The sequence below is a fragment of the Lissotriton vulgaris genome, chromosome 11 (genome assembly GCF_964263255.1).
Source record: "Lissotriton vulgaris chromosome 11, aLisVul1.2, whole genome shotgun sequence".
Lineage (NCBI taxonomy): Eukaryota > Metazoa > Chordata > Amphibia > Caudata > Salamandridae > Lissotriton > Lissotriton vulgaris.
The window spans coordinates 254,863,103-254,889,153 of NC_141699.1; the positions used below are offsets into that span (position 1 = coordinate 254,863,103).

The following is a 26,051-nucleotide window of genomic DNA, read 5'->3' on the forward strand; positions in this document are numbered from 1 at the left end:
ATAGAATCTGGCATCGCTGCATAAAATGCATTAAAAGGGTTCAGTAGGTTGTAAGACAAGGATCCTCTGCTCCATATTATCATTGTACCAATCTTTAAGAAGGGGAATGGATGAATTGAGTATAATTCCAAGACATGTCCAGCAAGTAGAGAGACTTGTTGTACTTATTGAGTTATTTTAGGCTGTCCTTTCACTGTAGGCAACACACCCCTGTTAAATCACGAATCTGAAAAGGAAATGTGGGTTGTAAGCTGAGATTCCTTCTGTGCCAGAAGACACGGCAAGCCAGTCAGTCTGGATTATTTGAGGTATCAACCATATTTCCATGTGTTACGTAGGATAGGTTGAACCAGGACCTTAGAAGATCCTAGATTGTCGGTGGCTTCAAGCAGAGGGTGGCAGATGCTAAGTATTCTAAAGTGTGGTATCAGTAATGCATGAATAGTAATACTGTTCAAAGAATGTAATGTCATCTTTAGGGATAACTGAGCTAAAAGAATGAGATGTGCATAGTGTTACAAAGAATCTACCCTAGAATATTTATCTACTCACCTTCTGACACCAACTAATGAGGTTGTAAGAAGACCTGGTGTGAGGGAGACACGATTACACATGCGCCTTCATGCTTGGCTGTGCCACGCCTAGGCTGGTTGATTCATGACTCATTAGGAGGGATAGTTAAGATGTTTGACATCCCTCTTCCAGACACTAAAAACGTTGTCAATAAATTGTTTCCATAGTGCTTAAAAACCATGAACTAACACAGGTCCCACCCATCGCTGCCTCTACTCTGCTCCGCACACCCGCCGCAGACCCAGTATGACAGTGCCCAAATTAACATATTAAACTTAAGGGTGGCGTAGTGGGCGTAGTGGGGCTTCGCGAAGCTACGCGAAGTGGGCGAGACACTACGTCCACCTACGCACTTCGCGTAGCCCCACTACGCGCCACCCGCCTCCCTCCCGCCCTCCCTAAATACTTAAATTACATTTTATAAAATGATTAAAAACCACTTACCTTGTCCGAAGCGTCTCCGGGGCTCCCTCTCGTCATCGCGCGATTCTCGCCACCGTCTTGAATAGTAATGCGCATGCGCAGCCGCCCGCGCATGCACATTTCTCGCGAGAAATGCACATGCGCGGGCGGCCGCGCATGCGCATTATTATCAAAGACGGCGGCGCGAATCGAGCGATGACGAGAGGGAGCCCCGGGGAAGCGACGGACAAGGTAAGTGGTCTTTAATTATTTTATAAAATGCAATTTAAGTATTTATGGAGGGCGGGAGGGAGGCGGGTGGCGGGCAACTGGCGGGCAACTTCCCTACGCCCGCGGGGTAGGCGTAGTGTTGCCTGCTACGCCTACTTTGCAAATGGCGAAGTAGGCAACACTACGTCCATTCAGAGGGCGTAGCGAAGTGCTACGCCCAGGGTTAATTAAACTACCAACATACAGTAGCCCATAGTGCTGAAATCTCATTGCATACAAGAGGAAATGAGGATGAGCCCTTTAAATGAGGATCTCTTGAAAACTATGGTGCTAAAGGAGGGACGATGCCCAGGACTGTACAAATACGGTTTGGCATTACCTGGTTTAAAAGAAAAAAATGGTAAAGCAGTAGTCTAGGAGTGTGCATGTTGAAGCTGCTGTACCAGAGTTTTCCCCTGCAATTTCCTTTCATGTAGTGAAGATAGGTGGAAGGACCATGGCCACTTACATTACAGACTCCCAATGTATACATGCCAACGTATTGGGAATACCTAAGAGTTATTAGAGAGATACATTTCAATTTTATTTTCTGTTAGCTTTCTTGAGAATGAAGGAAAAAGGATGAGAAAGTTAAAATATAATTTAAAGCTAAAAGTCTCCCCTCTGTTTCACACGTTTTTTTCATGCATGCCATTATGAACTAAGTGCTATTCTTCGTGAGCTCATCCTGATGTTTTCGTGGTCTGTGTTCTCTGTGCGAAACAAGGTACAGAGCAAAGATCTGAAATTTCAGAGGCAAGGTCTGATAGGGCTGAACCAGGACCCCACATCACTTGCACAAGATAATACATTGGCGGCCCAACATCACTCAGTCCTGGCCTAAATCACAGCAAGGGCTCATGACCAGACAAGGAAGGTTTAAAAATCACACAGTGTTGAGCAGTGTGAAAACATTTCTGTTCAAAGACCACACAGAATATGTCAAGATCACTTTAAGTGCAATGGGCTGCCTACATACTTTAGTGGGTCATAACACCAAATTGGCTATTAATTACTAACTATGTGCTATGTCACATGTGCAGAGGGAATCTGCACATATGGGGAATTTGAGATTACTAACAAGGATAATGCAAGTACAAAATGAATTCACATCAGATGGAAGAAGTGCCATTATATTATATCCCACCCTAACACCCTAACCCCTAGCCACAACCCTAACTCAGTTTGATGAGTACCTGCACTTATTTTTTCCATTTAAAGCACTTCCAGGGACCCAAACCTTCAAGAGGGCTCCATTCAGCCCAGGGCCAAATAATATCTCTGAGATATGTGAGTCTCTGGCCCATCATCACATTATGTAGGTGGGTCCCATAAGTTTGTGTTAGGCCACTCAATGGACTGAGGTGCGGCCCGAGTGATTACCAATGGCTAAGATTAATTCAAGCATTCCATCCATCACGTTTCTGTGCACTTTTCATGACGTCATTAAACAACTGGGTCAGGACACACATCAGAATACACTCTTTGTAAGACTCATGATGCAAGAGGGTGATTTTGAAATGATCATTCAAGTGGAAGATGCACATACCCACATTTAAATACACCAGAAACATAAGATCTACTATTGCTTTACATTAGCTGCATACCAACTCACTGATTTAGTTTTGGGGATTAAATCAGCACCGACAGTGAGAACAACCTATCTGTCATTGGTGGCTGCTCATCCCAGACGAAAGGGCGTCCAGATGTAATATTCTGGACAATTATCTAGTGAAGTACAATTTATACAAGAAGAGCCAATATCACGTGGCTGAGACAAAATGCCTGCTGTATCTGTGATTCAGAGCCAGGAGACAACTTCCTTGGGGGATGATATAAACAAGAACAATTGATTGCGTTCCTCACTTAGGCGAGGAGGCTTTCCTTACTGGAAAGACGACTGCCTTTGCCAGGCCTTAGTCTCAGACTGTGAGGGAACAAAGAAAACTGTTACAAATGATGGTGGCCATTGAGAATCCCAAGGCTCACGGTCTTTTACTCTGCAGTGCTTAATTTGTAAAAAAAGATAAGTGCCAGGACTCTCCTCAGGACGCATTAGGGGCTTGCATCACTCATTGCCTTGCCATGTGTCAATACTAGTAACACAACTGCTAACCATCACACTCGAACGCGTGTGACAATTCGGAGTATTACAGGCCCCCGAAGCTATAAGAATGGCTTGAGTGGCAGGTAACATTCATTTATAATGTATATGGAATTAATAATTAACTGATGTTGTGTTCATCTCTAAATTAGCCAGACAGCACCAACTTGTGGCAGACTGTCACAAGCCCTGGTGTTGACAAATAAGTGCTGGTTCCGAGCCCCGGAAACCACCAGCTCAAATTAAGCACTGCTACTTTGCCGACTTGACTAGCACACAATCTTCTATATGCAACACCCCGATGTAGCAGCATGCTACCCAGCCACAAACGCTCTTTGGTGCCTTGTCAGTGGTATGAAGAGCTAGATAAATGAAATTAAAATAGAGAAAACTATACGTATTAATCAAACACCTGGGTGTCTGAACCCTGCCCTGCTTCTTGTGTGTTCTTCCATTTTGGAAAACGAATGCAGAACCTCTTACTGGACCCAGATGCATCTGCTTTCTCTTGCTACCCATACACCTGTTGGACATGCTGCTTGAACACAACGCAACCCGTACCCTGACCAGTAAACACATTCATTTCATTTTGTTGATTTATCTTATGTGTGTAAATCCACAGGTCCTCTGTAATGTATTTATTAAAATGCACACTAACGATCTACTCTCCACCCTGCATCGTAAATTCACATCATTTTTAGGCAAGGCGTTAGCCAAGACCTTCTGATTTTAATATTAATATTTATGTAACACATTTTTAACGTTTTTCAGCTAGCTTTCTTCATCCATTGGTCTTTCAGTGTGTTATTCACATTATGTTCTTTCCACCACAGCATTAAAATGTGCACAGGGTCCACCATTCAAACATTAGGTCTCCCCTCTCCGAGTGACTGCATTCTGCTCTTGCACATCCTGAACTTATATAAAAAGTGGTCACCTTGCACAGCTTTACGAAAAACATTTATAAACAGTGGCAAAGCCAAAAGTCGACAAAGAACGCCGGACCTATTGGCTTTGCTAGTGCCTGTTTTCTAAATGTCTGCATGTATTTTTGTCTCTACTATGATCATATCCTTGTAAGCCTCTCTAATGCTCTTGCACTATGCAAAAAGTACATATACATACATTAATATACTAAGCCCTGTTCCTTAGAAACCACAAATCTTACTCTGATGTAATAAGATATTTGAAATAAACGAAAGCATAATTTCTGAGAAAAATAAAAAAAACATAATTATACATTGCTTCATAAAAATGAATTTCAAACAGATATAATCTCGCAATATTACAGAGTTTACAGATAAATAAGACATGAATCCACTCTAAAGGGCAGAGGAGAGCACACTGCTTGCCATAACAGCACCAGTTCTCCCAGATGCATTGTGGTCGCTCAAAATTGCAGTCACTTTAAATTATTCACTCAGTGGAAGAGCGATGGATGTGAGTTGGCACAGCCAGTGCTCGTGTGTCTGGACAGGGGTATTTCTGGATTCTTGTCCATCATCAGCAGACAGTAACATGGTGCTTGAAATGCTGCTCAGTGTCTCTCAGGTTAAGTAGCCCAGGTGCATCCCACGGGTTTGACAGGTCAGTGGCCTTATGAGGAGGGAGGAAGAGAGCACACTGTTTGACATTATTGTATTAGTTCTCCAAGATGCATTGTGGTAAATGCAGGTCAGATTTGCAGTCACTTGAAATTACTCACAAGTAGTAGAGTGTTTGTCATGTGTTGCCTTTATTTTGTGCCTTCTCCGATACACATCCTCTTGATCCCACAAAATACACCATATTTGACACACTCTGCTAGTGTTATAGATGCAGGAAAAAACATGAGAATATCACCAATGCCTGCAATATGTCACCAAGGTTTAACTACATGAAGATAGTATTGATTTTGTGGCTGCCACATTTTCCGCATAATTAGGGATGTGCTTCATTTTCCACATAATGCACCATCTACTGCATAATCTATAGATTTTAACAAAAAAAGTTTGTTTCTTAATCAGATGGACAGGGCAGGCGTCACAAATAAATACTGGCTGGGCGGGTGTAGGCAGTGCGGGGGGGGGGGGGGGGGGAGGGCGAGGCCAGAGGGAAGCACAGGGAGGGAGCATGTGATGAGGAGTTTAATGATGAACATTTATTTCAAAACACTTACCTGGTGCTGCTGGCCGCCTCGTGGTCCTCTGCTTCCAGGTCCCGGCATCACAGGCTCCCCATCTACTCCCTGCACTTCTTTCAAGCATTAGAGCAGCGTGGGAATTGGCATGAACGCCTAGATTAATGCTCGCTCAGGCACAGGGAGTCTTTGCTGTTTCTCCAACGCAGCTGTTCAATACAGCCGGGTTGGAGAAACCTAAGTCTGCATGTCAGTTTGGCGGGACTAAGATGGCCGGCTAAACTGACATGCACACTTAAAAGTACACATCTACCAATCCTCCTCCCCCCTGCCTTGGCCTGTCCCTCCCTGCACACACTGTCTCAGCGCCAGTAGCTGAAAAAATAAATATTGTTGTATTTCTCAGCTGCTGGCTCTCAGCTAGTGGGGCGACACTCCATTCGCCACTGCGGAGGAGCCGCCGCTGCAGATTAATCAAAAGTCATTAAAAACGTGGCAACTTGTGGTGCAGTGCACAGGTTGACTGGTCACTTTTCTGTGTTGCTTATTGCTATACTTGGGTGTCAAACTGGTACTAATAAGGTGAAACCTGTGCTCCGATAGTGTTAACACTAAAATGACTAATCATATCACACAATATGCCGCATTATGCAGCATAATTTGGCGTTTCTTGCCACATTATTGTCAGCCCTGCTGTATAATTAGGACTGCCCCTGCCGCATGATTCTAGTGGCCCTGCCTATATGTATCAATACCATAAATTATATAGAGTTTATAGTTATTTAGCTACTCAAACATATAATGACACACTCTATCCTCAACATGGTGCAGCCCTGTGTGACTAATGGTCTTTCGTCAGACAAATAGTGTTTCATGCTCGAGAAAAGTGTAAGGTACAGTGACACACATGGGCCGCATAAATCGTGAGCAGGAACACAAGCCAAACTTCTGATGACATCAACTTCTGATGACATCAATGGCTTCTTTACCCATAAATCAGTTTTGTCTGATTTCCACGAGTCCTGCATTTTCCAACCCATGAATTTCTGTCGTAGTGGTCTTTAATTCAGGCAGCCCCTCCTCCTCCACTCTCCCCCCGTGTTTCTACGGTGTCTATTGCGCATAGAGTTATGGATTCGTTCATGCTGTTCAGCCACAAATGAAACTTGGCGCCAAAACAACTTCGGAATTTCTTACGATTACTGTAAGTGCTCAGTCGTCAGCAGAAAAGCGAGTTCCTCTCAGGTCGCTGCATTTTGTTTTCTTTTTACCCTTTCTGAAGCGACGCGGTAAAAGGGTTCAGGCCGGTCCTTCCCCAGTATTATGCCAGATATTGTTGGCCTGCCCACTGCCGTTAATATACGCATATGAGGGGACCGGGGGGAAAGCGACCGCCTTGGGGAATGGGAATGGTGTCTGTAGGACCGGAGAGAGAAAGGTCTGAGCTATCTTGTGTTAGTGGGGCTGATTTATTCCGGGGGTGGATGGGGGGGGGGGGGGCGGGGCGGCGATTGGGGCCGAACTCGGAAGGGAGAGAGGCAGACAGCTGAGGTAGAAGAAGCGAAGGAGGGAAGCCTCAAGCCTCTGCTCTTTTCAGCCTGATTTCACGGTGATAACGAGGTCTCCGCAGCCTCTGTGGCGTCCGAGTGGGGGCAAACCTTCACGGGCCCACCCGTTCCATGATCCTATTCTGCCCAAGGTCTATCAATATCTGTGAGATACGGGGGACTCAGGGTCGGTCGTCGCGTTCTGAGGGGGTCGGTGCATCATTGTGCGTCACGCCGCTGGCTGGGCTGCTGACTGACCTTGACACCGTTTCTTTGTCACTAGTCTATAAATATATCTTATCTCTAGCCTCTCCGTCTAATCAGACGTCACTTCATGGCTCGAGGCTGGCACCGGTCGGTTAGAAGAAGGCTGGGATAGTACAGGCCCTCTGGAGTGTCCGTGGAGGCGATCGAGACATGACAGAGACGTGTTAAAGGTCAGAGGTCACCTCGAAACACTGCCCTGCAGCGTAAGGCATCAGCACCGACACCTTCGAGGGGAAAGGGGGACGTATAGCGCAAACTCTTAATTTACACACGCCACACACTCCTGCCATCCATGTTAGCACTGAGGACAGTGGGATAACAAACCCGCAGTGAAACGTAGTCTTCAACCCGCAGCACTTCCCTTCGTGGTCCTTGTAGCAGACACACCCACAAGCACTGTCTCATCACTGTGAGGCAGGCGGGCACTTGTCTCATCACTGTGAGGCAGGCGGGCACTTGTCTCATCACTGTGAGGCACGCGGGCACTTGTCTCATCACTGTGAGGCACGCGGGCACTTGTCTCATCACTGTACATGCACGCGGGCACTTGTCTCATCACTGTGAGGCAGGCGGGCACTTGTCTCATTACTGTGCAGGCACGCGGGCACTTGTCTCATCACTGTGAGGCACGCGGGCACTTGTCTCATTACTGTGCAGGGACGCGGAAACTTGTCTCATCACTGTGAGGCACGCGGGCACTTGTCTCATCACTGTGAGGCAGGCGGGCACTTGTCTCATTACTGTGCAGGGACGCGGAAACTTGTCTCATCACTGTGAGGCACGCGGGCACTTGTCTCATCACTGTGAGGCACGCGGGCACTTGTCTCATCACTGTGAGGCACGCGGGCACTTGTCTCATCACTGTGAGGCACGCGGGCACTTGTCTCATTACTGTGCAGGGACGCGGAAACTTGTCTCATCACTGTGAGGCACGCGGGCACTTGTCTCATCACTGTGAGGCAGGCGGGCACTTGTCTCATTACTGTGCAGGGACGCGGAAACTTGTCTCATCACTGTGAGGCACGCGGGCACTTGTCTCATCACTGTGAGGCACGCGGGCACTTGTCTCATCACTGTGAGGCACGCGGGCACTTGTCTCATTACTGTGCAGGGACGCGGAAACTTGTCTCATCACTGTGAGGCACGCGGGCACTTGTCTCATCACTGTGAGGCACGCGGGCACTTGTCTCATCACTGTGAGGCACGCGGGAACTTGTCTCATTACTGTGCAGGCACGCGGGCACTTGTCTCATTACTGTGCAGGCACGCGGGCACTTGTCTCATCACTGTGAGGCACGCGGGCACTTGTCTCATCACTGTGAGGCAGGCGGGCACTTGTCTCATCACTGTGCAGGCACGCGGGCACTTGTCTCATCACTGTGAGGCAGGCGGGCACTTGTCTCATTACTGTGCAGGCACGCGGGCACTTGTCTCACCACAGTACATGCACGCGGGCACTTGTCTCATCACTGTACATGCACGCGGGCACTTGTCTCACCACAGTACATGCACGCGGGCACTTGTCTCATCACTGTACATGCACGCGGGCACTTGTCTCACCACAGTACATGCACGCGGGCACTTATCTCATCTCCGGCACTTGTCTCATCACTGTGCAGGCACGCGGGCACTTGTTTCATCACTGTGCAGGCACGCGGGCACTTGTTGTCTCATCACTGTACATGCACGCGGGCACTTGTCTCATCACTGTGCAGGCACGCGGTCACATGTTAACACTGACCCTATGTACAGAACAGAGAGAAAGTTCCGCTCTCAACATTAACCTCAGAGAGCACTGGAGGGGGTCTGGCTTCAGTGGAGATTAGAAGCAGGGATATAACATTGCAGAGCTGTCCCCAGAGGTAGAGAGGAAGAAATGGCCTCAGAGCCCCTAATCCTTCATGAGCAGCAAGGATACGGTCACATTATAGTATAGAACTGAACTTATGTAAATTAAAGGAAGACGTGCTCTTTAGGTCAAAGCACAGCACTGACCTCATGTAAGTTATAGGAATACGTTATCCTCACGCCACAACGTAGCAGTGACCTTAAGTAAATGGTAGGAAAGTTATCTTCAGGTGAGTTCATAGCAGCATCCTTAAGTAAATGACTGGAAGAAGTTACCCTCAGGTCACATCATAGCAGTGACCTTAAGTAAATAATAGGAAGAAGTTATCTTCAGCTGCTGACATTTGAAGAACCACAGAGAGAGGCGCACTCCATGTAATGACATTCATTCACTGGACAACAGAAACAATCTGCCTTGCAAAGTGGAGACTGCAGGATCAGTCTCTTCACTGCACTGGACATCAAAATACCCCAATCAATCAATCAATCAATCAATCAATCAACCAATCAATCAACCAATCAATCAGTATTTGTAGATTGCAGCCAATCACCGGCAAGGGGTATCCAGGAGCTGGGTTGAGTCCTCCCCTCATAACACTGATCCCAGATGTAGAATAGGAATAGGTTACCTTATTGGGTTGACGTCACATCGGGTGAACAACCTTTACAACAAAACTTTTACAACGCACTACCATTACAACGCAGGCATTACAACGCAAACCATTACAACGCATTGCGCTGGGGGGCGCTCTAGGATAGGGAATAAGTTTAATTTTCTATCCAACACCTTCCCTAGTGTCCACGGGGACTGGAGTTGGAATAGAAAATTAAACTTTTGACTATCCAGCACCTCTAAGCGCTATGCGTTGTAATGGATTGCGATGTAAAAACCGTGTTATAAAGGCATGCGTGGTAAAAGCCTGCGTTGTTACGTCATACATCCGTCACATCGTAGCATTGACCCTACATTTATTTAGAAAGGCTGCATCACGGCACTGCCTTGAAGTGTAGAACAAAGCCCTTCACAGAACCGAATGCACAAAGGCACAGAACTAAAGGTAGAACATGTCACCTGACAGCCCCAGCACTATAGGTCACTTCACTGCACTGACCCTCAGCGTCACAGCACTGACACTCAGCGTAGAATGCACATCGCAGGACTGACCCTCAGTGGCGGGTGACCTTCACAGCACTGACCCTCAGTGGCGGGTGACCCTCACAGCACTAACCCTCGGTGTACAATGAACATCACAGTACTGACCCTCAGAGGAGGGTGAACATTACAGTACTGACTCTCAGCGTAAGATGGGCACCACAGCTCTTACCCTCAGTGGAGGGTGACCTTCCCAGCACTAGCCCTCAGTGGAGGGTGAACATCACAGTACTGACCCTCTGCATATGATGAACATCAAGGCATTGATCCTCTGCGTAGCATGAATGCAGCAGGACTGACTGTCTCTTCAAAGTAGGAAGAGTCTGCCTCTGTGTCCTGTCCCTCACTCAGGGCCCTGGGGCACCCTTGCACCGCAGATGTTCAGTTTAGGACAGATGCCACCCGCATCATTATTTCATTGTGTAACGAAGAAGAGGCCAGCTAGGTGGACTACTTTGAGTGTAAGATGGAAATCTGGTGAGATGGGCCACCAGGTGGACTGCCTGAAACCAAGGGAAAGAATGTTTTAGTACATAAAACCATTAGAGTGTGAGGATAGTATGAGCAAACCGGCTCTGAGCGAGGGTCAGTAGAACTGACACACTGACAGCCCTGACGGAGATTGGCTAGGGAGGGGGGGATTGGCCTCTCAGGGAAAGGAGAAGATTGGCTGAGCAGACCCCAGAGACAGAGGACAGAGAGGGTGGGTTGGTTCCTGAGCCTGAAAGCATTAGCACAGTTGTGCTTACCAAGGAAAGATGGAGAGACTTAGAGGTAGAGTATAGTGTCACTGAAGTGACCCAGAAGAAAGGAGCTGGCATGGTGTACACCCTTGAACCTGATGCAGAGAGGTTTGACCACGCAGACCCCAGATGCAGAGGACAGCTTGGGTGCATCGGCTCCTGAGGCAGAAAACATTAGATGACTGTGCTTACCAGAGAAGGCGAGAGACATAGGATGGGACCGCTGCAGTAACCCAGAGAGGCGATCATGGGGCGCGTGCCATTAACCTTGAAGGAGAGAAAATATGACTGGTGTATTGTCCCTGAGAGAGAGACTAGTACATGTCCTTTGACCCCTGTAAAGACTAAAAATGATATGTTGAGTGCCTTTTTGGGAGAATGAGTGTCTAGCTTGGAAAAGCGTGGACATTTTAAAGTTAAGCAAAAAGGCATCAACTTCAGTGTGGTCAAAAATCAATACTGAGCCATCTCCTGGACTCATGTTGTTGGGTATTAATGGGCACCAAGGTGTCTTTTTAAGTTTTCTGTGGAGAGGTACATAGTACAACATGTGGTTAACTGGGCTTCAGGGGGCAGGCTATGGACTGGTTATTATTTGTTTGCTCAATGTGTGACATGCAGGAACGCTGCAGTAATGCCCTTCACCAACATACTGGTTCTTTACTTTATTTTCCTTTTCTCAGGTGGGATTCAAGCATCACAAAGATTATGTAGCCTATGTATGGGCGAAACATGAAGAGGACTTGGATGGAGTCAGGCATCGACATCAGGTGGGTCACCTGGAGTGAACTGGGAATGTGGCTTATGGTAAATTGTAGGTCTCCGGGGAGAGCAAGATAACACTGTGTGCGATCTCCAGTATTGGGGAAGACAGCTCTGTGCAGGAGATCTGGAGTCTAGCCGACAGGTCTATACATTCGCGCTTGGTCACATAGCTGTATACTGTCAAAGTAGCTAAATATTGGGAAAGGATAACCACTCTAAAATCAAAGCCTTGTGAATTGTGGTTAGAAAGACCTTTATTTCAAAGTTATTGAAAACTCAGAAAGGGTATAATGCAAATCAAATTCCGGATGCTGGCTCTTCAATCAAAGATATGTTTCACACTTAAAAAGATTTAGAGCACCTATCAAAATTGTACATAAAGATAATCCTATTCTTTACTGTGAGTAAAATGTTGCAACTAAAGGAAAGGAGCAATTTGAATCAGTCTGTAGGACCTTCTGCCCAAAGGGATGTAGGAGGGGACCCTAGTGTTTCCATCCCTTCTTTCTTTGCCTGTAAATGTCATTGAAGTTGGTCATACCTGGAAGGTAAGGAGGCATAGCCCGGCACCTAGAAGAGTGTCACCTTAGGTGGAGATGTCCAGCAGTACTTTGGTGGAGTGCTAGTGTATCGTTGTAGTCTATTGTCCGGTATCTACAGCAGCTTTAAGCGTATGCTGAGTTTGCACCCTACTGCGGCTTCATTGTGGGACCCCTCTGTAGGGAAGCTCCAATTTATGGTGCAACATCTCATACAGATTGTCAACACAATGGTAAGGGAGGTCAACAAAGGAGCTCTGGCATATGGATAGGATGTCTTCATATGTGAACTCCTGGGTCTGATGAGATTGTTCTACACGGGTGCCCCAGACATGGTGGGACCTCTGAGTGCAGAAGCTCCAGAGTATGGCAAGAGCGCTCTCTGCAAGACCTCCACATGTGATGAGACAGCAATAGACATGAGATCCAAGCTGTTGTGAGAAGTTACATATAGGGGCTATACGTAGTGTACGACAACTTCATATAGGTGTTGGAGAACTAAATATAGAAGCTCAAACCTTTGGTTAGACAGCTCCACAAGGAACTCTCTGAATTTCTGAGAAGGCTCCATACAAGCACTCCCATAAGTGTGTGGTGTCTCTCAACAGGAGATCTGGTGTCTGATGAGACTATAGAGTGCAGTAGTGCCTGAGTACGGTGGGACAGCGTGTAGAACGACTTCTGCTATGGTAAACCCCTCAAAACAAGAACTCCAGGAGTGGTGAGACAGCGATGTAGATGAGTTCCAGGGCCCTGTGCAGTAGTTCTATGTAGGAGCTGCACATGTGGTCAGAGAGCTCTGTATAGGTGCTGCAGGTGTCATGAGTGGGCTTGTAGGAGCTGCACATGTGGTCATAGAGCTCGGTATAGGGGCTGCAGGTATCATGAGTGTGCTAAGCACTGAATCTCCAATCGTTTGTGAGACTGATGCACACAGGAACTCGAAGTATGGTAAGTCGGCTATAGTCTGGAGTTCCAGGTATGGGGAGATGACTTTGCAGAGGCACTCGATCGATGACAAGTCGGCTCATGCAGAAACACCAGGGTATGGGGGAAGCTTTGTGCAGCTGCATCATGTATGGCAAGACTGCTGAGTACAAGTGTCCTGTTATTGTGAGACAGTTCCACACATACAAGGTGTGCAACGCCATTAGTGCCAGTGCCGGTGACCTTACACAGCAACATTGGTAAATAAAAACCCTCAAGCTACAACCTCTGTACAGTCAATTCAGTTCAGGATATGGCGTGGCTCGTGTATGCTGGTGCTCACTGTTGAGATGCCTCAGTACATGTGCTTAAGGCAGGGTGACAGAGCTCATACATGTGCCAATGGTATGGTGGGACAGCAGAGTAAGGAGGAGCTGCACATGTGGTCAGAGAGCTCTGTATAGGTGCTGCAGGTATCATGAGTGTGCTAAGCACTGAATCTCCAATCGTTTGTGAGACTGATTCACACAGGAACTCGAAGTATGGTAAGGCGGCTATAGTCTGGAGTTCCAGGTATGGGGAGATGACTCTGCAGAGCCACTCGATCGATAAGTCGGCTCATGCAGAAACACCAGGGTATGGGGGAAGCTTTGTGCAGCTGCATCATGTATGGCAAGACTGCTGAGTACAAGTTTCCTGTTATTGTGAGACAGTTCCACACATACAAGGTGTGCAACACCATTAGTGCCAATGCCGGTGACCTTACCCAGCAACATTGGTAAATAACAACCCTCAAGCTGTAACCTCTGTACAGTCAATTCAGTTCAGGATATAGCGAGGCTTGTGTATGCTGGTGCTCACTGTTGAGATGCCTCAGTACATGTGCTTAAGGCAGGGTGACAGAGTTCATCCTTTTACCATGGTATGGTGGGACAGCAGAGTAAGGAAGCGTTATCATATCATGAGAAACAGAACTCAAGCTAGGGTGAAATAGCTCTAGACAAGATCTCCACGCTACAGTGAGACAGCTGTATGCAGGAGCAGCAGGCCTGGGAAGTCAGCTCTATTCAGGCTCTCTGGGTGCAGTGACACTGTTGAGTGCAGAAGCTCCGGAGGTCTGGAGCACAGCCTTTTGCAGAAATATTTAAAAACAATGGGATAGTTCTATACAGGGGGGATAGGTATGGCGAGTGAAGCTGATGAGCATCAAGCTCATGACCATGTGAGACTTTAGATTAAAGTATGCCAGTTAGGACCTAGTTTCCATAGGAAAAGTGTTTTTTGATTTGCCAATATCTTTTGGTCCATTTGACGAATCTTCGAAAAAATTTCAAAACTAATAGGGCGCTCCGGTCAGTCCCTGTCTTGAAAGTCTTGGGGTGCTTTGTCAAGTGGGGACTGAGAAAAAAGGGGGGTCCCAAAATGCATTTCCTCCATGTTAATTTCCGAAGGAAGCTTTTGTCGTAGCTACAGCCCGAACTGCTGAATGGAATTACACCAACTTTGGCAGAGAGGTAGCTCTTGGTCCAGAGTGCACTCTTTGCTTTCAATGGTGTAAATCTGTTCAGTAGTTCCTGAGAAATTCAAAAATAAAAAAAATCATTATCTGGTGACCGTGGTGGATCCGCTAACCCTCCCGAGCACGAGCTTCACTCTGATTGGCTGCCAACATTTCAAACCAAGAAGTGTTGGCAGCCATCGTGTGACTCGGTAAAACCGAGTCACAAGAAAAAAGGGATCAAAATGATTAGGAAAAAAAGAAAAGGGGGCATGGTAGAAACACCCTGACCCCCTAGACCTGGTCAGGCGGTCCCAAAGGGGGCCCCAGGGGCAAAAAAAGCTATCTTTTTTCCCAGCAGGATTTGCGTACCATACGCGAATCCCGCAGAGATAAAAAAAAAACGGTGTACCGTGCTTCATTTTGATGAGCCCCTGCTGTGGCCCCCGCAGCCCTGGAGACCGCCACCTTCCCGGAGCGATACTTACTGAAATGCGGGGGGCTCCCGGTCCCCCTGCAGCCTTGAGGACAGCCACCTCCCCGGGGCTTTATTTATTTATTTATTTTAAGTGTGGGGGGCTCCTGCCCCCCTCATGCAGCCCTGGGGACCGCGACCTCCCCGGGGCTTATTTAACAAATGCAGGGGGCACGTGGCCCCTCTGCAGCCCCGGGGACTGCCACCTCCCCGTGGCTCTGCTTAAAATAAAGGAGTGTGGGGCTCGAGCCCCACCACATGCCCTGGGGCCAACTCCCACCCGGACACTAATTGAAAGCAGCTGGGGATCATTTCCGGCCCCCCAGCCCCATGACCTCCCCTGGGCTTTGCATACGAAAGGAGGGGTGCGCGTGGTTCCCCTCCTGGACATCTCTATGGCCCTGGGGACCGCCACCCCCCAGGGCCGGCTCCAGCAATGTCTCGGGGTGCCCTCCCATGGAAATTGTTGTTTGCTATGGCAGGACGGGAGCACAGCTCCTGCCCTGTCATAACAAACTCTGGTTTGCTTCGTAGAAGCGAGAGCAGGAAACCTGCTCTCGTTTCCACGAAGCAAAGCAGAATTGCTTTTGGGCAAAGGGAGCTGCATGTTTGCAGTTCTCTTTGTCCAAAAGCAATACCGGCTCCCGCAGGAGGCAGGTACCGTGGGGGTTTTGGGGCTCCCCTGCGGCCCCCAACGTGAGGGCCGACCCTAGGGGATGGGGTCTCCGGGGCCAAAAGTGGTCCAAAGAAGGGGGGGGGCATTTAAAAGAAACGAGGCAATGGGGTCGTGGGGCTGATAAAGGCCTAAGGAGGGGGGCCGCGTGCCCCCCCCCCTCCATTAAAAATATGTGGCCATGCTCCGGGGGATGGGGTCCCTGGGCCGAAATTGGCCTCAGGAGGGGGTCCGCGAGGTCCCTTCCCGCTTAAAAGAAAAAAAAACTATCTCTCAGGCCCTGGGTGATGGGCTCCCCAGGGCCCAAAAATAATTAAGGGAAGGGGGCCACACAGCCCCTCTTCCACAGAAAAAAGCCGGCCTCTCGGCGAAGCCCCACCTCTAAAGAAAAATGTTGGACCCACTATTATTATGACTCACAACACATTTGGGACTGGACAGCTCTGCCCAGAGCGCTAGAGTACAAGGGAAGCCTCTGTACATGAGCTAGAGTTATAGTAAGACATCTCGATAGAAGAAGAGAAGCGACGCTCTGTAGAGAATGTTGATGACATGACCTGAAAGCTGCACCAACGAGCACCAGTGTTAAGATTTCTATGCGCGAGAGCTCCCCCTGGCGCCTTCCCATGTAATATCTTCCTTTTTTCCTCGTTTCAGGTCACGTTTAATGAAGAGTCGCTGCCGAAGGGAACAAGCGAGTACATTCTCGGTTACTATAGCAACAACCTTGGCACTTTGGTGGGAGTGACTGAGCCTTTTCAGGTCAGATGTTTCCTAGAAATAGATTCTCTTTCCTTTTATGTTTTTTTACATTACACAGCAAGGCGTTATTAACGTGGTTGTTTACATTATGCACTAGACAAAAAAGGTTGCCCTTTTATTGTATGGGGTTTTCATATTGTGCAAAGGTATTTTGGTACAGTGTTCGGACCTTGCTTTAGCTGCCCCCTGTGTGCCCTTATTACGTTTCTGATCCAGTGTGCTTTTTAACTCTGAATTGGACGGGACATTTCACAGTCACTGCCCTGCCCTATGCATTATTTACTTTTATAGTTGCATATAGCGTGACCTCGGCCCAAGGACACTGGAGCACTTCACATGAGCACCAGTTACATAACCCAAAGGCAGATTTTTTTTAGGGCAGGGGGAGATTAAGTGATTTGCCATGGTGGGTAACCTATAAGACATCTCTATACACTGGGTACTTCTCACATGATTGCAGGGTTTGATCTGGACAATATGGGTTGGCTCTCTATTGAAAGATGGGCGATCCTTGCCCATAGTAATAAAGCCCAAGCGCCTAAACACAACCCGGTGTGCCACACAGAGCTGGGAGAACGTCCTGTGGCCTCCAAGATTTGGTCCTGCCTTCTGAGGCCTTGCATCGTGGGCCTTCTGAAGTAGACACAGCTATGTTTGTGCTGAGTATATTCAGCAAATTGTTTAATCTGGAACTGACAGTTTTTGCCATGTTCAAGGCAATAGATGCCAAGACCATGGCAATTATTTTTACAGACACATCATAAGAGAAGATCCACCTTGCCTCCAATGGATAAGCCATTGTCAAGGTAATGACCCAAGTGTTTACTTTAAAGGGGATAGAGTGACCAGGCCAAAGACACTGTGAGTGAGATTAAGATGACATTATTTATTGAACTTCAGAAGCATGCAAAATAGTATCACCTTCTTGAATTAAAGCCGGCTATGCTTCACGTGTTCCTTGAGTCTTTCAGTGTCTAGAAGAAGCTTGACGCACTGGGATGGCGTGGGCACTGATCCAGAAAGGACCGTAGCATCAGATCATACCCATGGTTCAGGACAGTTGAGACAGGAGACATGCTGGGGGAAGTGGGGAGCAGTGCAGCACCCTAAAAGATAAAGATTTGGGGGCTGAGATGACGTTTTTCTGTCTGTGGCTGGTTCTCCACATTGGATGAAAAACACTGAAGGCCAAGCCATTTAACACCCGTGTTGGACTTGGCCCTTTTTGCAGGGTCATCCCAGAACTATTTGCCTTCCTCTTGTATTTTTTCTGACCTGTTGTTGGTGGTTTCTGACTCTGCCACTTTATCACTGCTGATCAGTGTGAAAGTGCATGTGCTTTCCATGATAAACCTGGTAAGATTGGTCTACACCTGTTTGGCATATTTAATTTACCTGTCAGTCCCTTGTACAGTGGTGTCTGATGTACCCAGGGCCAGTAAATAAAATGCTACTGGTGGGCTTGCAGCGCTGCTTGCGCCACCCACCAAAGTAGCCTTTCAAACCTGTCTCAGGCCTCTGCCACCTCAAGGCCTATGCGTGCAGTTTACTGCCACTGTGACGTGGCACATAACATGCTTGCCATGTCTGTAACTAACCATTTACTACATATCAGTCACCCGTAAGGTAGGCCCTAGCTAGCTCTATGGGCAGGGTGCGGTGTAGGTAAAAGGTAGGATATGTGCCTTAACTGTGTGGCATGTCCTGGTAGTGACAAACAGCCTATTTGGGTTCTCACTGCTGTGAGTCTGCCCTCTCATAGAGATGTATTGGGGATTCCCTGAAATGTGTTTCAGTGGTATTCCCTGATCCAAGATGGGCAGCAGGATCAAGTTTGGTATGTTTGGAATAGTAGTGATAAATCCTGCTCATTGGTGAAAGCAAATCTATTATTACTATTTTGGATATACCACTTTTAGAGGTGGGCATTTCTGTACACTATGTGTCTTTGTGCCTGCCTGTTGTTTATTGACTGTCTGGTTTTGACTCACAGGGGGAGAGGGAATGTGCATTCACTCCAGCCAGTTCCTGGGGGGGGGGGTGAGGTGGTTGAGGTGTGTCCAGCCCTGCCTGGGTGACTCAGTGCCAGGCTGAATAAGCCTGGTCTGCATTTGGAATGGTAGGAGGAGTGGCACCTGCACCTGAATAGGGCTTTCCCTGCCTTCCACAATGATGGCTCCGCCCCCCTGTGGTGTGTCTGGAGCCAGGGCTTACTCTTTTGAATCTGGGGTGTTGTGCACTGTTAATTATATTTTTAAAGTGTACCCAGAACTGGTTTAAACTGGGCTCAGGGCACTGTGCCAGGCCAGAACAAAGACTGTTGGTACTATACGTATTGGGGCTATGACCACATGTCCAGAGAACTAGAACTGCTTGGGACTGGAAGAAGAGGACTGCCGGGCACCAGGAGGAACCACCCTCTGGGACTCCCTACCTGTGGGAGTGAGCCTGCTACCCGTTGGGCAGCTGAGGGGACTGCAGATTTGATAAAAGAAACCCAGTGTTCTGGCCTGCCTGGGCCCTGTCTTCGGTGATTTTCCTCCCTGCTATTCCAAAGTGTGTGTGGAGCGCTGTGCAGGGGCGGGAGAGTGTTCCCCTCCTCCTCCAGTGAGTTGGCAGAAAGAGCATGAAGAAGCGCTCTTGTGTGCAACAGCGCATGGCGTACACTGAGTTTTGTAGCCGGTTTACTCCTGAATCATGTGTGGAGCATTTTAAGGCATCGGGAGCCCGAGGCCAAAGCCGTGCCTGAAAACCAAAGGCGACCGCTCGTCAGCTGAGCGAGCACCGAAGGAGCCTTTAGCTTTGTCCAGCAACCTAGCGGAAACCAGAAGCCAGGCAAGAGCAAAGGGCCGCATGGCCGAGCCTGGTCGTGGGCGGTGCCAAATGGGACCGCACACCCGAGAGAGGAAGACGAGCCTTGAGGCTTCCCTTCCGCTGTGAGCCACCGGAGGCCAGTGAAAGGGGTGGAAACATCGATCCGAGGTTTTCCAACTTGACCTGCACGACCAGAGTCCTCCTGCCACTGGCCAGTGAGGTGAGGCACAAGGACAGCACCGCAAGTGGCGGGCCACTCCCACCAGGAAATTATAAGCGCAAAATCCCAGAGGGGTCTTCCCGCCGATGGGAGCTGGAAAAGATCAGGGTGGGACCTAAATTGAAGCCCCTAGTTAGGAAGTGCTCTGCATTCCTAGCATCATCACAGCTGCGCCACACAGTCGTGGGCAGCTGAATACCTATCTACAGCACAGGGAGAATTCTCCATTGAAGGAGACAAGGTGAGCCGCACCCCTGCACCCATTCCTTGCGATGTTGGTCTCAAGAGCAAGGGGAGAGACCTCGACGGAGGCCCCTAATTAAAAGTGCTGCATTCCCTGTGGTAGGGGGGGGGGGTAGGTAGCTCAGGAGCCTGCACAAGGGAAATCAGTTACAGTGGGCATAACTTCCCTAATATGCACAACTGGCCAGGGGATACTCTGGCGCACTGTGGACTATGGTTATGCATAATGTCTTGTGCCCTGATGTAATGTAAAAACCACAGTTGATGGACAGAATGCAGAACAATGTCATACATTCACCCCAGTACAGAGATCTGGGCCCAAATCCATCGTTTTTTTGCACTCCACACCACCCCAGTTCAGACATTGCCATATGCAAATCAGTCTGACCCTGTGCCTCATGGGAACAGTCCAGCCCGAACTGCCAAGCCATGCCTTCCCTGGACTGGAAACAAGCTTCCGAGGACCGGTTTCTGGCATTCCAGCCGTCTTCAGCCCGGCTTGCTTGAATCCAGCGGTGTGGAGTGCATGGGACTCACGTCTGAGCATACCCAAACCACTCGGGGCGACAAATGCAAAAATTATGTAATGTTGCATAGCAAAGGGATATGCACAGTAATGATAAGGTTATAATATGTGCACTCTACCAGCGCTTCATAGTGCACTCCTGATTATGTTTTGCATAATATGTTGAGCTAAGTGCAATGATGCCAGTGTTTACTGGTCAGCCTAACTGTAATGTTATGACAGTGGCCTGATGGGCCTAGTGTTTTATGTAATCTCTGTGGAGTCATGATGAGTGCCAGTGGCACAGTGTAATATATGTGATTATGTTCTAATGTGTTTTTATGGATAATACAAAGGCTATTTTTATATAACCTTGTGTGTAGTTTCTTTTGTGATGAGCCTACTGTGTCACTACTGTGTGAGTGTATTGCGCAAACGCTTTACACATTGCCTCTGGGATAAGCCTGACTGCTCTGCCAAGCTACCAAGGGGGTGAGATCTTCAGCATGTAACTCCCTTGCCCTGACTAGAGTGGTGGTTTCTGCCTGGCTTAGGTGCATACCCTAGCCAACTAGAAACCCCATTTCTAACATTGGTGGCAGCGGTGGGATTCAAACCCACGACCCGAAGAGACTGGAGAAAGATAATGTTTGAAACAGGGTTTCTGGTTAGCACTGATCAGCAATGGTAAAGTGCCCAGAGTACTAAAACCACCAACAACAGTTCAGGAAAAATACAGGAGGAAGGCAAAAAGTTCTGGGATGGCCCTGCAAAAAATGGCCAAGTCCAACACTCCGCCACAGCCTTCAAATGCTGAGCCAAAAATGTGTGGCCCTGCTGTCAAACCTAGCGAATGTTGTCATGAGATAAGTATTTTTCCTCATCCGCTATTTGTAATACCCATGACATCCACCAGTTGTTTTTCAGTTCCATGCCCAGGTCAATAGCTTGATAGATATGCAAGAATATTATGGAGGTTGAGATGAGCCTGCAGCAGACCAGCAACAGTCATTACCAAGATGATGCAAAGTGTGGGTACATTTTTCAAAGTGTCTGCAATTGTTAGTGGACATTAAATCCAGGTTAGCTTAATTTTTGATAAGCAAGTACCTATACCCTGTTTTAACGATCAGGTTCAATCCTTAATAATGAGATATTAATCAGGAAACCAACTTAATAACCATTGTATGCCAGGTTATAGCAATGGTCAGTTTTTTTTCTAGTTTAAAGTCTTTACCGTATCACACATGGTGGGAGTTTGTTTCATTTGCTTTAGTTTTCCTTGAACCATTATCCTACACATTTAGATTCTTCAGCTTTTGTAGAGGAAAATACTTTGTAGGACATTGATATAGGTTCCTACATACTTGCCTAAAATCACACTGCACTCAGATGGCATAAGTAGTATCACTCCATCTCATGTGACTAGTTTTTAATCAAGTTCTACCTATTAACTGGGATCTACCACAACCCCACAGTAGATACCACACTCTGTTTTCTTTCAAACACCTAAACCCCACAGGAGATATCATGTTGTGTTCTCTCTACCCTTTCTCTGTGATATCGGTATCCAACAACATATCCCACACTCTGTGCTGTCTCAACAGTATATCCCACATGATATTCTACAGGAAACCTGCGCCCGCTTTACTGTGATCAAACTGGATGCTCCCTACTAAGGGACTGTAACTAGAACTTTAACCTCTTCGGTGCTGCGGCCGGCCCCCGGCCATCCCACGTGGCGGCGGGCATGTGCGGAGGACGACCGGGGGCCGTCTGAACCCCGCACACTGAATAAAATGCCTGCATTGCAGAAAAAGTTGTGCCGCGATCAACGGGTTAAGGAAGATCTTACAGAAGCGTTCATGCTCTGTGTCTACCACAAGCAAATTCTACAGAAAAACTGTAAAGAGCTAACTTGTTCTGTACAACTTAATCTATAAGAAGGTGATACATTTGTTGCGCTTGGAACACCCATGTCCTACACAAGACCCCAAGCAATATGTCCCCAACACCCAAATCTTTCATAGAAGTGACCACACTGTGCTCACTCTAGCACACTTATTGTACCCAATATTGAGTACACGGTTTGCTCGCTGCACAATAATGAACATGCATTGCATTCAGGAGATATCACAGTGACAGATCCTCTGCTATGGTGCAGGAGGGTCGCCCCTCTGGTTTTAAGCACTGCGAAGAAAAGCATAAAATGATAATAACGTTAAGTTCTTATCATTTTATGCTTCATGCTGCTTTACGGGTGGGTGGTCAGGCAGGACTGCTCAGCTCTAAGAGCAGGGCAGGGGAGAAATGGTTTGCCCACTCCTAAGTGCGCATTTACTATTTGATCGGCTCTCTCGGGCCACCCAAATCAGTCATGCGCACTTTCCCAGTTCTCCATGCAAGCTGCATTACAGCCTGCATGGAGAAAATACCCAGGCTACCATTCCCTGGTTGAGCGTCAAACCAGGATGCTCAAAACCAATCACAACGCTGCATTTCAGTGTTGTGATTGGTCAGTGGGGACTGACTGTGCTTCCGTCCAAGACGGAGAAGAGCAGGAGCGGAGATGCGTGACCTGGCGCAAAGGTAAGTTTATTTATTTGTCTTTTATGTTTTTTTAAATATGCCCCCCGCTCGACCAGCCCGGCCTGTCACCTGCGAGCCATCCCGGCTGCCACTGAGATATCATGCTTCAAGCCCATAATACTGAGGGTCGTGTTGGAAGGTATGATTCCTTGTGCACTCTACTCACTCCCTTATTCACGTCCTTCTGTATGCCGTTCAGTGTTCACTTAGCTCTGGAATTTCATGTACACAGTACATTCTATACTTAGATATAGCAGGGAATTGACCACATTGTTATTTTGATTCTCGTACTATTGTTTTCTGCTTCTGAATGTTTTTCTTTTATCCTGTAGATCTCACTTCCAGGCTCCGAAAGCAGCAGCAGCAGCAGTGAATCAGATAGCTCAGAGTCCAGCTCAGCGGAGGAAGACAGTACTATGGTGCTACTGCGCCCAAAATCACGCAGTCCGAGCCCAGGGCAGCGGAAACAGCGCCGAAGTCGCAGTCCAGTCTTGGCTAGGTTTCATGATCTAATGCTGATGCCGTCTTCCCGCGAGAAGAGTAAAAGTCGAAGTCCTTCCCCACGGAGAGCCAAGAGTCCTAGACGGGAAGTACCGTATCGCAGACACTCGCAGAGCTCAGCCGAAAAGGACCAGACTATGCTCTCACCAACCAAAAGTCATGGAAGGAAGACTTCATTGCACCAACAAGTTCATCATAGTCGCAGAGAGAGCCCAGAAGCACTACAACCCATTCCTGTTCCACCAGTGAGGCCTGCTGCAGTGGGGCAGGCTGAGCTGCAGAGGGAAAACTCAGGGAACACAGGCAAAGCAGGTCTTCCTCACCAGAGCAGGAAAAGAAGAGAGACTCATGCAGCACAGAAACTCAGAGGTGGAGTAGAGAAAGAGGCAGATCCATGGCAGGGTGCACAGGACGAGTTACGAAGAGAGAGCCAGGAGAATGGGAAAGCCTCAGGGAATGGAAAAGGGCAGGAATCACTGGCTGAGCATAGCCAGGGTGTTGGAAGAGAGAGTGATCACAGGTTTGTGCAGGGTTCAGTTGGGATGAGAGAGACAGAGGCTCAGGCTGGGCATGGCCAAGGGGACGGAACAGAGACAGGACTGCAGACAGGGCAAGGAAGAGACACAGAGCCCCATACTTGCCAGACCCTTGAAGGAGGAAACCATGGGGAGGATCATTATGAGAAGGAACAGGGGCCAACAGGAAAGATCAGGTAAAGATGTGTTACTTTAGGTCCCCATCAAATGTTTTTTGTAGCGGGGTAATTATTTTTTTTATCTTCCCCTGACAGTAGCCAGGACCTCATCAGTGAGAAAAATGACAAACACAATCATCACGATCTACAACTCCATTCACACCATTAGGACTGTGCTGTGCTTTTGGGCATGTGTGTTCAATGTTGGTTGCGATAAACTGTTCATAACTTAGTTATCATTTGTAACTTCCTGTAAAAAGCATTGACAATCGAATTTTACGGCACTCGGGTTGAGCCGCTGACATTATAGCATCGATAGAGCCCACAATCGTAACTTATGCCTTTGTGACTCTAAACATTCTGTCATGGAGGTCTTCACAATATATGTGTCCCCTTTGTCCTGAACTTGATTTACAGTCTCTTAGCAAATCTCAGATATTTGTCAGCTGTTGTCGTCACCTCACCTTTCCGCAGTCCTCAACGTCACTCTAGATTGAAGTGAGTGAGCTGAGAGGGAGTGCTACTCCCCCATCTTATAATAGGTTTCTCTTCCACAAGACTCTGCTGTCTGAGGGCTTCTGACAACTACCCAGCATAAATCTTTTGTCAAAAAGTAACTTTCTACTCTTACTCTAAGAACAGTTTAATCTTGTTTTAAGTTTCCTTCTCCAGTGCTCCTCTGTTCTCCCTGTTTTTGTTCAGGTCTCCTGTACATCCTGTCCACAATCAGACCCCCTGATTTTTCCTGTCTTTGTTCTGAACCTCTTTCTATTCCCTTTTCTCCTGATTTCATTGTTCTCAATGTCATTGTTTTCTGCTCCCTTTGTTGTCGCTGCCTTTTTTTTCCAGACTAATCTCTTTCACCAGGCCCTTACTTAGACAACCCAATCCTTCGGTCACCCTTGTTTGTTCACGGCTCCTCCTTTTCTCACTGTCTTTGTTTAGAAGTCCATCCTTATTCCTGCTCCTTCTTCCTCTGTCCTCATTGTCCTTATTTAGGGTTCTTCTGTCTGCCTGCCTTTATTCAGGACTCTCTGTGGTCTTGTTATTCTCGTTTAGTCTTACCCCCTGTTCGCACCATCCATGTTCAGGGCTCCTTCTATCTTTCCTGTCCTTGGTGAGGGCTCTCGGTTATCCCTGTCCTTGTTAAATCTTCCCATATTCTTCCTCCATTGGTTCTCCCTGTGTTTGTTCAGGGATCTCTCAAGTCCCCGCCTCTGTCCAGGGTTCTTGGTTCTTTCGTTTGTTCAGGAATGCCTGTTTTCGAATGTGAACCCATTCTAGATTCAAATGATGTGCATCAATCCACCATTTAGTGTCGGCTTTGAAAAACCTCCTTTTTGTATGATTAACGTTTTTCAGATGTCGACCACAGGGTGTTGTCTGTATGCATCGTGGTGACATTAAACATAACGCACAACGCAAAACACTTAGGATGCCAGATTATTTCAGTCACCTTCCGTTTCAGAAGCATAGGCGTCATCGAGACCGAAGAATAGAAATCGTGACTTGTCGCGGCCCAGAGTTTCATCAGTGATGGGTGATTTGGACTTCAGATTTCGGTGGCTTATCATGCCACATAGAAATACTTCCAAATGTTGTCAATTTATGGAGTTGACAGCCAGAGGACAGTGTCCCCAGGGCACAGTCCTCCAGTATACAACATCTTGTTTGAACTGTCATGGGTGTGGCCTGATTTGGCAGCTTGTCAACCCTTCTAGCAAGACAAGGCGGTTGACAACCATGCTGCGTTGTACCTAAGCAAGGGATAGGTGATGAAATAATAGCCTTCTCCGGATGAGAACAGACAGTTTGACACA

At 47.7% G+C, this 26,051-nt stretch overlaps 1 protein-coding gene across 1 annotated transcript in view; it reads left to right on the plus strand.

Annotated features, from left to right (window-relative positions):
- INPP5J (inositol polyphosphate-5-phosphatase J) overlaps nucleotides 1-25,658 on the plus strand; it is a 182,110-nt gene extending 156,452 nt beyond the window's left edge. The window contains exons 11-13 of the mRNA XM_086943176.1: nucleotides 11,710-11,796; nucleotides 16,561-16,665; nucleotides 23,369-25,658. Coding sequence (XP_086799302.1) covers nucleotides 11,710-11,796; nucleotides 16,561-16,665; nucleotides 23,369-24,253 — 1,077 coding nt within the window. The 3' untranslated portion in view covers nucleotides 24,254-25,658. The remainder of the gene's footprint in view (nucleotides 1-11,709; nucleotides 11,797-16,560; nucleotides 16,666-23,368) is intronic.
- The last annotated feature ends 393 nt before the right edge of the window (nucleotides 25,659-26,051 follow it).